This window comes from Onychostruthus taczanowskii, unplaced genomic scaffold (genome assembly GCF_017590055.1).
Source record: "Onychostruthus taczanowskii isolate IOZ18803 unplaced genomic scaffold, ASM1759005v1 scaffold34, whole genome shotgun sequence".
Taxonomy (NCBI): Eukaryota; Metazoa; Chordata; class Aves; order Passeriformes; family Passeridae; genus Onychostruthus; species Onychostruthus taczanowskii.
In genome coordinates, this window is record NW_024500794.1 from 834,420 (window position 1) to 847,252 (window position 12,833).

At 41.4% G+C, this 12,833-nt stretch overlaps 1 protein-coding gene across 1 annotated transcript in view; it reads left to right on the plus strand.

Moving 5' to 3' along the window:
• The first annotated feature begins 6 nt into the window (after nucleotides 1-6).
• MAN1A2 (mannosidase alpha class 1A member 2) overlaps nucleotides 7-12,833 on the plus strand; it is a 135,120-nt gene continuing 122,293 nt past the window's right edge. The window contains exon 1 of the mRNA XM_041410892.1: nucleotides 7-725. Coding sequence (XP_041266826.1) covers nucleotides 418-725 — 308 coding nt within the window. The 5' untranslated portion in view covers nucleotides 7-417. The remainder of the gene's footprint in view (nucleotides 726-12,833) is intronic.

Below are 12,833 nucleotides of genomic sequence, written 5' to 3' on the forward strand. Positions count from 1 at the left end.
GCGCCTCCGCCCGGCCCGGACGAGGGGACGCGGGTGGAGCGACGCCGCGCGCCAGGCCGGGCCTCCGGCTCCCCGCTGCCGCTCGTCCCGCAGCCCCGCGGCCGCGGAGCTCGGGGAGCGTCGCTGACCGGAGTCGCTCGCTCGGGCCCGGCTGGCCCCGCGGCGAGGGAGGGAGGGAAGGAAGGAAGGAAGGAAGGAGGCGCCCAGGTAGCGGGGCGACCGCGCCCCGGCCCGAGCCCCCGTGGGGGCGGGGGCCGTCGGGGCGGCCCGGCCTCCCCCCCGTCCTCCCTTCCTCCGGCGCCTGCGGGGAGGATGGTGATGGTGCAGCCGCCCGCAGCCCCCGAGCCGGGCCGGGGCCGCCCTCCGCAGGGGCTGAGGGGATGAGCCGAGCCCCGCCGGGGGGTCGCTAGCGGAAGGATGACCACTCCCGCCCTGCTGCCGCTCTCCGGGCGGAGGCTGCCCCCGCTGAACCTGGGGGCCTCCGCCTTCCCGCACCACAGGGCTACCTTGAGACTCTCCGAAAAATTTATCCTGCTCCTTATTCTTAGTGCCTTCATCACCCTGTGCTTCGGGGCGTTCTTCTTCCTCCCCGACTCCTCGAAGCACAAGCGCTTTGACCTGGGCTTGGAGGATGTGCTCATTCCCCACGTGGACACCAGCAAAGGGGGCAAGAACCTCGGCGGCTTCCTTATCCACGGGCAAGGGCACGACGAGCACCGGCACAGGTGGGTGCCTCGCTCGCCGGGAAGGGAGCGGGACTGGGTGACAGGGAGATCCCTTAAAATAGGTCCTTCCCGTGCTGCTGTCCCTCCTCTCGCCGACATCCTCGTGTCTCCCCAGCGTGTATCAACTTCTGAGCGCTAGCCTTGTGTCCTCCAGCTGCCATATGTAGCTGTGGCTCCGTGTTGCCTTCCCCGGTGTGAATTTAGCCTTCGGGCGAGCTAGAGCTGGGAGGGCAAAAACGAGGTGTTCTGCAGTGGCTGGTTTATTTTCTCACCCTAGTCAATTCCATTCATCAGCCATGGAAAGAAGGGGGTTAAGTTATGGCATTTGTGGAGGCAGTATAAGTGACTGAAAAACTGCTGCATCTCTTCTACAGCTATTATGTGCTTATTCAAAACAGCTGCTTGTTGCTGAATAGTGCACAAGAACTTTGATCTGAAAAAGACTTCATGCTGTGATCCAGAGGCTGTCAGCTTATGACGTGCAGGACACAGAACTAGTGCAGATGGCACAATTGCCTTTTTCTGGCCCTTAAAATCACTTGCTGTAATGTTAATCCAGAAGATTGAAGGTGCCGGTGGCTGAGTTTCCTTAATTGTATTTGCCAGTGTAAAGGAATCACAGATAAAATAAGAGTATCAAGGGTAGATATGCTGTATCAACAGCTTTTGTGGGGGCCACCTAAAGCTTTGTGTGGTGCAAGCCTCTAAATGTTCAGGACTGAATCATGTGAAATTAAGCATTCAAAACAGAGGTAAAAAACCTTAAATGATGATTGTACAGTATATTTGCTTCTAACATAGTTCAGTTGCCTAAATCCTACCCTGCTGCCTGCATCTTAATGAGGCTGATATCTCTTCACTGTCAAAGATGTGTTGAAATATGATGGTGGGTGATAAAATACCTGCTTTTCCGTACTCAAATTAGTAATACAGGGAATTTTAAAGAAAGGTTACTTATGCTGATAGTGTTTCTTTGGAAACAGCTTAAAATATATCGTACTGGAATAAGAATTATTTACAGGTTATTTGGATGAGATTAAAAGGAGAGGGTTTAATTTACTTCTTTATGACTCATAACATATTAATAAAAAGAATATGTGAATACTATGGTATTTTTCCTTAAGGCATCTTTGTTGTTGGATGTCTTGGGGCACTTAACATGAGTCCTTTCTCCCTATCTGAGAGGGCATGGGTACTTAATATTTAACAAGGACTTATTTTGTCTATGATGTTAATTGCTGGTGTGGTTAAACGCTGCATTAAACATAGGTTTAGACAGTCTCTAATATGCCTTTGAAGTTCTTGTCTTTCACTGTGTGGGTTTATTTTTATTTATTTTTTTTTTTATGTGTGTGTGTGATCTTATTTCTTAGCTTCTTCAGTCCCTGTGGCACATGCAGTCAAAATCAGTTTCTAGAATATAGGACAGATGAAACAAAAAGAAGAGTTCAGAAATGTTCAAAACTCCAGCTGTGGCTGTTGTACCTTGTGTTGCCCAGTAGATGGGCTGTAGAAAAAAGGAGTCTGTTGATAGTGATAGTTCATATGAATCCTTTCCAGGTTCCCTCTTTCAGTTTCTGAGGCCACAGCTTTAGGAATGAAGTACTACTTTTTTGTGTGTTGTATGTAGATAAGCAGTAGCTTACAACTGTCAGAGCTAAATGCATTTTGGTTGTCTGAGATCTGTTCTTAAACAAAGTGGTTATCCTGACATCAGGTAACTGTCCTGTGGTTCCTGTACTGCTGTGCCTGTGTGTACCTCCCACCTGCCCTCCATCCAAAATTTCCCTGTCATGTTCATTTTTTGAGTTATTTGAGCAAGAATAGTTATTATTCCTGTTGTTCTAGCTTTGCAAACTAGGCATGTCTTAACAACTTAAAAAGCCTGCCTGCTTGACCTGCTTGTAAGACCCTTGTGTGAATGTCACAATATGCATTGTGAAGCAAGGTTATGTGCTTTACTTTTGAAGCAACTTTGGCTGATCACCACAGTTTTATCAACGGGCTATTTGCTGTCAGCTTGGGGCTGATGTGGTTGTTTACCATAATGGAAAACACATGCTGCCATTTTCATTGCGGAGTTCTTGCTCCTGGATTGCAGGGACATTGACAGATGGTATTTTGAGGAAGTGTAGGATCTTCAGTTGTGAGTTCTGGATTACTTCTTGTTGCACTTTGGGATGTAAAAATTTGTTCTGCTTACTATCAAGGGGCAAAGTCAAGCATCAGCTACTTTGTAAGTGTTGTTTTGTGAGTGAGGCAGAGGAGTTGGGGTACAAAAGGTCAAGAGAAATTAACCTAATCCTAATATGAAGAAGGATGCAGTCTAAAATGTGAAGGGTGAGGATGGGTTGACAAACTGTGTTTCCAGAAATCAAGGGGCTTCAGAACTAATTGGATCAAAGGTCATTCATATGAAGTATACACTTGATTAGGAAGTGACAGATGTTTTGATTAAGTCGCTAAAAAGGAAGGTGTTTCTTCTGTGAATGCTGGTATTGATGTCTATCAAATGGTAAAACACACATCTTATTATACTGCTCCCTTGGTATATAGGCTATAATATTTTAATGCTCATTTTGCCTTATTCAAGTCTGTAGTTTTGTAGGCTACTGGAAAACATTTGTATTTCTATCTTCTAGAAAAATGCAGCATTTTTCTTCTAGAAAAATGTAGGTAGAAAATCACTGTAAAAACCATGCTTTATTGTTGGGTGTGCAAACAATGGTTCCCACTGGAATTTCTCTGTATTCCTTGCCTTGCTTTCCCACCTCTTCCCCTGGGCACCCTTGACATTCTTGAGTGCTTTTATTTTTATTGTTACAGTGGTTACCACTTGCTGACATTAACTTTACATCTTCCATTAAATTGTTTTCTTTAATACTCCTGTCTTTTCCAGGCAGAAAAAGTGGGGGGGAGGGGGGAAGTCCTACTGCCTTCCTGTTGGTCTTAAATATTTATTCATGAATTACAATGTTCTTGCCCATCTTCAGAGAAAAACACATTTCTTCTAAGAAGATGGTTAGAATCTGGAGTAAAACTGCAGTTTGTGTTTGGGAAATGGATGGGCTGTACTGCAAGGTAATTCTCACTTTCAGCTGTTCATTTCATCTGTAAGCTCTTCCTGCGGGGTAGTGCATGGGGAATGAGTGAGTAATGTTGGGAAGGTGTACCACACAAAGTTTTGCCTTTGAGAGGAGGGAGAGTGGAAAGGATTAGTCCAGGACTTAGGAAGACATGTGCATACACATATCACAGTTTAAAAAAATCGATTTCATTTCCTGAAGATGAATTTCTTTCCATTTCAAATAGGATATTGCAGAGATTCTGGAGCGAGAGCTGCATGGTTTTGAAGACACATCTTGCCAAACAAACTTCTGTAGCAGTTGAAATTTGGTACATGATTTTAGATAACTGTAATTTTTCCCAAACTTCTGCATCTCTTGTCACACAAAGATACTTAAGGTGTTTCTTACTACCCAGTTACTTTTCAAGTATCTATGGTGTTTCATTATTCAATACCAGATCTAAAAGATAGCTCTGGAAGTGAACCAAAACATTCCTATAGCTTCTTTGCATCTGATGCAAATGAGTGAGAATGCAAATACCCTGTAATCTCCTTGATTTCTCAGATTTTTTAAAAATAAGATTATCAGCAATATGTAAATGGAGAAGACTTGATTCTTTAATGATCTGTCAAAGCAGCTGCTCTCTGTATTACTTGACAAAAGCTAAGGCCGTTTCTGTGGTGAAAGTATATTAATCTTAGAGGCAGCGAATAATGTAATTTTATGAGCTCATAGCTACTTTGTAGCAGCAATTGGACTGCTGTTGGGCAAACAGTTCAATCCTTCAGAACTTGTGAAGATGTATATTCGGCTGCTGAATTCCTGTGTATCACTTCAAGTCAAAATTTCTGTCTGTCTTTTAAAAAAAGCCTTACCAACCCTCAAGTCATCAGGTTGACAGCAGCTGCTGCTAATACAAGTGCCCACCTCAATGGCCTTGGCCTCTGTGTGGCAGTGGGTATGGATCAGTTTAAATCATGCTTTTGACTCTGTTTCTGGAATGCTGAGGAATACTGACCGCTGTGTTATGCAAAGATGGAAGCTCTGCAGTCTGATATGATGAGTTGTGGGTCAGCAGCTGTATGGCAATAGCCTAAAAGTGCTCTTTCTTCTGTTGCTCAGTATGTGGTTGTCTCTTTGGTAGTAGCAGAGGCTGTCTCTACTCTTAGGAGGTTAAAGTAACAAAAATTATTCTGAGGTGCTTTTGGTCTTAATTTCTTCTTCTAATTTCTGCAGTTTTTTAAAAAAGAAACATGAAAAGCTTAATATGCTTTTTTTGAATCCCTTTGTCTTCTCTCATCTATATTACTTAGTTAGCTATAGTAAAAATGGGCAGAGGAGATAATTTAGCTTCTATTACTCAGTGGAATCAGTTTCTTCTGTCATCTTCTGCCATGCCATTGAGTATAAAAGTGCATAAAACTCTTTGCTCTTCCTTTCCAACTTTACTTGAGGCACAGTTCATTAATGTAATTAAGAGTATTTGCTATTGTGATTCAGGGAGTCTGTTTTTTTCCCCTGAAAAATCAGGAGCCACTCTAGTGTCTGCACCCCAGCTCCTACTCCATTCAGTTTTTCAGTGGATGAGATTGAGCCCGTCTTTAGAGCAGACTCCTCACAGTCTCTCTGAAATATGGCACTGATTTTAAGCTGAGATGCTTGATTTAGAAGCAAAGATTTTCTGGAGTGCCACATTCAGGAAATGCAAGTCCTCATGGTGACATCTGGAGCCAGTGAGGGCAGGATAGTGCATTCCAAGTCAGGCTTCAGAAGCGTCTTGTATGTCTAAGGTGAAGTTGAGGTGTAACTGCCTGGTGTCACTCTTCAGCTGCTGAAGCTTCTGCAAGAGCATTGACCCTCTTTATTTGAAGACTTTTCTTAGCTGGAGTTTTTAGCCACATGTTATTCTTTTCTCTGGAGCCTCTGTTGAGAGGAGACTTGAGAGACGATGCTGGTACTTGAAGAATTATGGGAGTTTGATGTCTTCTGGAGTGCCCACATTATAACCTTAAATGTAATGGGGATTTTCGCTGAAGTTGCACTGGACAGTGGGAGAGATGCCCTCTTGGATTATTTCTAAGGTTTTGCTGAAATTAGTGCTTTATGTTGTAGGCTGAGAAATACTTCCAACTTTGAAATGCAAAATGCAAATTTTAGACCATCTGTTTAGATGTCCTGCCTCCTCCCCCCGCAATCTGCTGAGCAGCCTACATCATATGTATAGTGCTGCTTTCTTCATGTTCTCTTGCTGTACTTCAGTTAGTCAAAGTATTTCCTATATTATGAAAGAGAGGAGTTGAGTGCTGGTATTCTCCAGTTCTTACCCTTTCCAGTAAAAAAAAAAAACCAAAAAACTTGAACTTGTTGGTTTTCTGCATGATCTACACTTTGTCTACATGATGGGAAACAATCAGGCGTGGGAAAACTGCAGAAAGCCTGCTAGCTGGATGCATGCCAGCTAGTGGGTGGAAGGCAGTAGCAATTTGGTTCATTTGGAGTTTTGTAGATTAAAATCTCAGAAGAACTTTAGCATAAATGTGGGTTGCTTGATGATGGTAGCAGTGCAGGCAGTAGTAAGCAGTGTGGCTAGTTGTGGGCATACTGCGCTAAAAGAGTTCCCCCATCTTCTGATCCTTTCAGTTTCCTGTTGTAAATACAAACATCTTGATCCTACTGGGCTAGTTCTGAATTATGGCTTTTTTCTTCCTTACAACAAATTACCAAACTTGTAATTAGTTTTACATACATGCGTGGTATGTGTACATGTTTTCATAACAATTCAGCTGAGGCTGAATATGGGCAAAGAGGACAAATTTTGTAATGCCTTTCTTCTTATGTCCATCCCTAAGAAGCCTGTAAAATTCTAAACGTGGTCAGTGCTTTTATTCCACCATCCTTCACTTTTAATTATTGCAGCTCTCGATGTTGAGAAAAGTCTGGTCTCATGGGTAGGCAGCTGTTTCTCACAGTAGTTACTCAGGCTAACAGAGTAGGAACCTGGGGACACATGTTTGGGTATAGCTTGTGCGGTTTGTTCTTTTCCCTTCATTTTCAGAAGCAGGCTCAAGTGAGTGCTGTCATCTGTCTTAATTCGGTAACTAGATTATCACTTTTTTACTGAATTAAGAGTTCTGTTGCAAGTAAACTGTGGGGAGAGGGGTGCTCAACAGGCCAATAAGCCAGTAATAGGCAAGAAAGGGAAAAAATAAATGCCTTTTTCCTGCCACCTCAAACCTTGAAATAAAAAATCTGAGTGCTCCAAATGTCCTGTGTACCTGTAACTGTTTTATTTAGAGTGAATACATGTATTCATGGGGAGCGGGAAGATTGGGAAAAGTTTTGGTGACTAAGTTCTTGTCATATATTTGCTCATAAAATCTGTAGGCTTTTGATTCCTTTTGTCTTTATGTTGTCTAATCTAGTGCCCAGTATAGAGCAAATTATGTTACTTCATCTGTTCACTCAAGGATGTGGAGGTTCTCTATTATTTTTCAGCTCTACAAATACTAAATGATAAACAGTAAGGGGATAACTTCCCCTGAGAACTTCCATTCCTTCCATTCTTGTTTTTTAGAGTACCTAACCAGGTACACTAGCATTTCTAAAATCTAAAAATAAAATAAAATAAAAAAAAGCTGAGAAGATAGGTTAATAAGTACCCTGTAATATTCTTTTGTCATCTAGAGACTGCTTTTGAAAAGTCTTTTTGGCCTTGTCTTGGAAGCCAACAAAGTTTATGTGGGCATGCTGTGGATACATTGTAGCTCTCACTGATCCTTGGTTGTTCTCTATTCCCTCCTTTTCCCCAGTCAATCAGCAGCAAAGGGTGACCTGTTAGAATTACATTTCTCTATCTTATGTGTCCTGGTGCTGAGGGAAGGGCCTTAATTGGGAGCAGTGCTGAAGGAAGGATCTCAGAGCCCAAGAGTAGCTTGTGATACTTCTGCTGCTGCTAGTCAGTCTGCACAAGCGTAATTTTGAGCCAGCCACAGCATGAGTCTTCTGCTCTTCACTGATTGTTAGAGAAGGGTGGTTGGAAATGAATGCTGTGGTAAGGAAAACCTAGGTTTTGTGGCATAGCAGTAGCAACGGGGTTTGTTTACTGAAGTAGCAGAAAACATTGGGACAGAAAGCTAAAGGCCATTCATGTTTGAAATACAGGGGTGTGTTAGTTCTGTTTCTCAGAGGGTTTATTTGCCCAAACATTGAATCATATTTGTCATTCTGTCTTGCTGCCTTTGTTCTTTTAAATATTCTTATGATGCACACCTGTGAACTGGATTACCTTGAATATTGTATTCAGCATCAGTTTTGTTAATGTTTGATGTGCTCTGTTACTTGTTAGTTAACTCTTAACCCACCAGAGGATTTTGGAAGTGCTTCCCCAGCTCCTTGCAGCAGCATTGCCACTGCAGCTTCCAGTGGCCAGCTAGCCGTTTTCTGTGACTCTGTTTGAGAGAGCAAGTTTGAGGTTTTCAGTAGGCTTAACATCATGTAATCTGATCAGTATGGCATGAGCAAAATTACAGTTTTAAGGGAGTGCATGTGACGAAAGTATTTTCTTGCTATATAAAGCTCTAAGAGCTCCTCAATGAGATTACTTTGTGTCTGTTAACACCAGCATGCAGAAGTGTCAATTTCCACAGAATCCTAGAATGGTTTGGGTTGGAAGGTATCCAAAAGAACATCAATTATTAACTCCCCTTCCAAAAGCAGGGACACCCTCCACTAGACCAGGTTGCTCAAAGCCCCATACAGCCTGGTCCTGAACACTTCCAGGGATGGGGTATCCACAGGTTTTCTAGGCAACTCATTCCAGTGTCTCATTGCCCTTACAGTAAAGAATTTCATCCTAACATCTTATCTAAATTTGTTTCAGTTTAAGGCCATTCTCCCTTATTCTATCACTACACGCCCTTGTAAAAAGTCCCTCTCCAGCTTTTTTGTAGGAACCCTTTTGGTACTGGAAGGCTGGTAGAAGGTCTCCATGGAGCTCACTCCAGGTTGAATCAACCCCAACTCTGTCATCCTTTATTCATAAAGAGCTGCTCCAGCTTTTTCTGTATGCTAGTACCCATTTGGAAGTCTTTTGCATGATGACATTCATCTCAGCTGAGTTTTAGCACTGTTTGTAGGTCAGCAAGGCATCTGAAGCTTGCACAGACAAGCTGTGTAAGTATTTTCTCAGTAATTTGTTATCATATCTCTCTGTGACCTGCTGGCATGTTTTAAGGCTGAAGTGTACTATCAGGCCACTTAAGAGCAGGTGACCATCAGTGGTAAATCAAACGAATCCAATTTGCTTTTTATTGGATCAACGTGAATGTACTTACAAAGTGTTTGGAAAACACACCGTTTGCGGGAGCAGTATATCCCTTAAATCCCTCAGTGGGAATGGGAAGTCACATCTTCTTGCTTTGATTGTCCTGCTGGATAAACAAACCTGTGGTAAATATACTGTGTTCTATTCCTGGTTTAGGTTTGTTGGCAAGTAAGAATAGCTTACAGCCATGTGCTGTTTCCTCAGCAGATTTTTCTGGGTATGTTGCTGTCTTTACCAATGTATTGCATTTGGAGGGCTATTTGATGTTCTTTCAACGCAAGACAGAGGATCTGCTTTTGCTCCAAAATATTTGCATCCTTTCTGCAGTATATTTAGAGAATCATAATCCAGAGCAGACTGTCTGGACCACAAACTTCCTGTTTGTTTTCATTACTTTTATGAAATCAAATTTGCTCTGCACTTTAAAAATAAAACTTGAAAAAAGACCTGCCAGTCTCTTGTGTTGTTTGAGATGGCAGTAGTGGGAAAGATGCTTAGAGAGGAGGGAAGTTATTTCCTGGTTAAGATGCAATATTTCTCCCCCCTCCTTTTTTTTTTTTTTTTTCCCTCACAGAAATAAAGTATTTTGTCTTGAAAAAATGATAGCATGAAGTAGCTTGACTTTGAACCGTGTTTCTAGTGACCTTTTAAATCTCTTAATCAGTTTTATCTTGGAAACACTGATGACTATTTAATTCTAAACTTAATAATTGCAGATGATGCAAGCATGTGTCTGTTTTTCCAGTGCTGTAATCACACATCCTTAGTTTCCTAAAGGCATCTGTTCTGTTGTCACTAGCTTCTATTTGAGTGGAAAGTGTTCTCCAAGTGATTAAGTAACACATATAGTGAATTCTGAATTGCAGTGCACAGTGTTCTGGGGAAGAAAATATTGCAGAGGTGTAAGAGGCTCTTTCGTCGTGGAATTCTGATGTTATAAGGAGTATAATGGAAATTCACATTTCTAATTTGTGAATAAATCTGCCTTCTACAGACAGTAGAGTCCATGACAATTAAAATATTAATTGGTTTGTAATACAGACATTTTCCAATAAGCAGAAAAAAATCAGAACAAATGGGAAATAATGCAAGCAATTAAACAAAACTTTAACTTCAGTTTTATCGCTGTCTCGCACGTATTTTTTAACTGGTTGTTACTGTGAACTGTTCTGATTTAGATACTTAAAAACAGTCAAGCTGGATCTGCTAATTGTTACACTTGTTAAGTTGCTCCAGATCCATGCAGTGAAAAATTCAAAGAGTTTTACTGTTACACCTGTTTTTATGTGAAATGAGTTATTTTTCAAATCCCAGATGCTGGAAGGGAACATAACTGCTCTTCGGTAGCTGTCACATTGATAACTAACAGTTTTTCTAGTTTTGCATCATTTCTGGGAGCTTTGTCATTTTGAGGGTCTGATACCTATGGCAGGATACCAAGGTAACTGTGTGTGTGATATCTGTAAACTGCCCACTGAGGTGGATAATCAGTTGTCGCAGCCATCATTTAAGTACTTGAATGTGAAACTTCAAAGCCAGTGGCTAAGGAGTTGACTGATACTGTACTGGCAGTTTTTATGAATAACTTCTCCATGAACTTGGTTCAGTATTTTCTTCAAGAGATAGAACATGATGATTGGAAATAATTCAGAGTTGTGTTGGTAACCAAAGGGAGCTCTTTTGTGAAAATAAGACCAAAATTCACTCAAATCCCTACCCAAAACCAAACAATAAACCCTGCCATCACTCCCATCATCATTCTTGGTATTCCTTAATGTGAATTAAGGAATTAAGGAAAGATTCCAGGTTCTCTTCCACCAGTGTTTTTTTGTTGTTCTTTCTGACTGGCTTTTACTTAGCCCCATGCTGGCCTTGCAGTGTTTGGCATCTGCTTGCTGGCCAGAGTAGGCAGTGGGAACAGTTCACTGACTCGCTAAGCCGAGAGCCTGATGGTGACTTTGTTCTTGTGTGTGTTGATGAAACAATGGAATTTTTATGACTGTGTTATAAACACTCCATGTGAACCCCAGGTCCTTAGTTTGGTCCAGGTTTTATACATCTGTGGTCATTTGATATGTTTGTTTTGATTTCCGTAAATCACTTGAGCACTAATTTTATTCAGATGGATTTGCTGTTGCTGTTATGCATCGCCGTTTGCTTGACACCCTGTCTCCCCTCTTCAGACATAATTTTCTCGGAATAGCATCTGGCCATCACACTACAGTGGGACTAGATCATCCAATCTACTGCTATTACAAAGAAAAATGAGGCTTGACATATTCGTGTCAATTTGGCAAGATGCCTGAATCATTATGCTCAATGAAATATGTGACATTTCAAGTGGGAATGTAACCTGCAGGAACACTTGCCGGAGAAACTTGAGGCAGCGCAAAGAAAATGCCACCCTTACTTGGGCTGGGAGGTTCAGGTACTGACACAAGCCACCTGATCAGTGCCCACCACAAGATTGTGGTTTAGTCCATGAAGATATTTAATTTTGTTTAAAATTTTTCAGTCTCTAGAATTTGGTGGTGGTGGTGATCCTGGGAAAATTTAAAGAACCTTTTGAGTTTAAAAGGAAAAGAAAAACCCACAAGGAAACATCGGAAACATCTATGGAACTTCCTTTCATATGGTAACAAGTTAACCAACTAGCAACTAGCCCAAACTCCAAAGCAGTGTGTGTAACTTTTGAGTCAGTTGTAATTACTTGCTGTTCTTTGATTCTCTAACAAATTTGTTTTGAACTTTCATGGATTCATAGTGTGGGATTTTTAGGAAAAAAGCAGGCTGTGTAATATTGCCTAGTGTTTTAGTAACTGGAAAATATATGGAAGCCTAAAAAATTTCAGTACTTCTTAAATTTGATACTTAACAAATTCATTTTTCTATATCTGAATTTGTATAAGAAGAAAAATTCCTGGAGCCTGTACAGACTGTAAGTAGAGTTCTTCCAAGCTGTCTTGAAAAAATTGCCTTAAACTCCTTGAGCCATAACCTTGCTCTTTCTAGCTTTAAAGTGTATTCAGTAATGCTTTAAATGGAATATCTTTTGAGATTTAGAAATTCTTATATTTACATCAAACTGTTCAAACACATTTGTGGCAGATGGTTTTTGGTTTTGTATTTTATTTTCAGTTTCTGCTTTACCTTTCCTTTTTATAGAATTTTTCACTTATTTTTAGCAATTTGACCCTACTGCTTTCAGTTCAGTGCTCAACAGTTGAAGTAAAACAGGGCAGTGAAGTGGCAAGGGCTATGCAGTAGTTCTCTAGTCCAGAACTTCTAAAACAGCAGCATCATCTTCTATGGTCTCTAGGGATGGAAAAGCTGGGAAGGGAGGAAAGGATAGGAAGAGTTGGATTGAGGTGTAACCCAGAAATTCTTCTTTATTCCTTTATACCAGTGGGTGACTTTATGATGCTGAATTGTATTCCCATTCATCTGTTTAGCCCAGAAATAAGTTTTGCACTTTTAAACTAGATATGAAGGTGAAGGGGGGGAGAAGAAGCAGTGGAATGTGAGGTGGCTGTATTCAAAAACAAAGGGGTAATAGCTTCAGCCTGCTCTCTCAGGGATGGTCTTGTCTGCAGCACGGACAGCGGGAGAGGGCTCTCCTTTGCCTTTAGTTAGTTTTTTTGCTAGCTGGGGCAGAGGAGTTCCCCAGACTTCTCTTTCTTGGAACTTGGGATTTCTCTTTCTTGGAACTGATGAGCC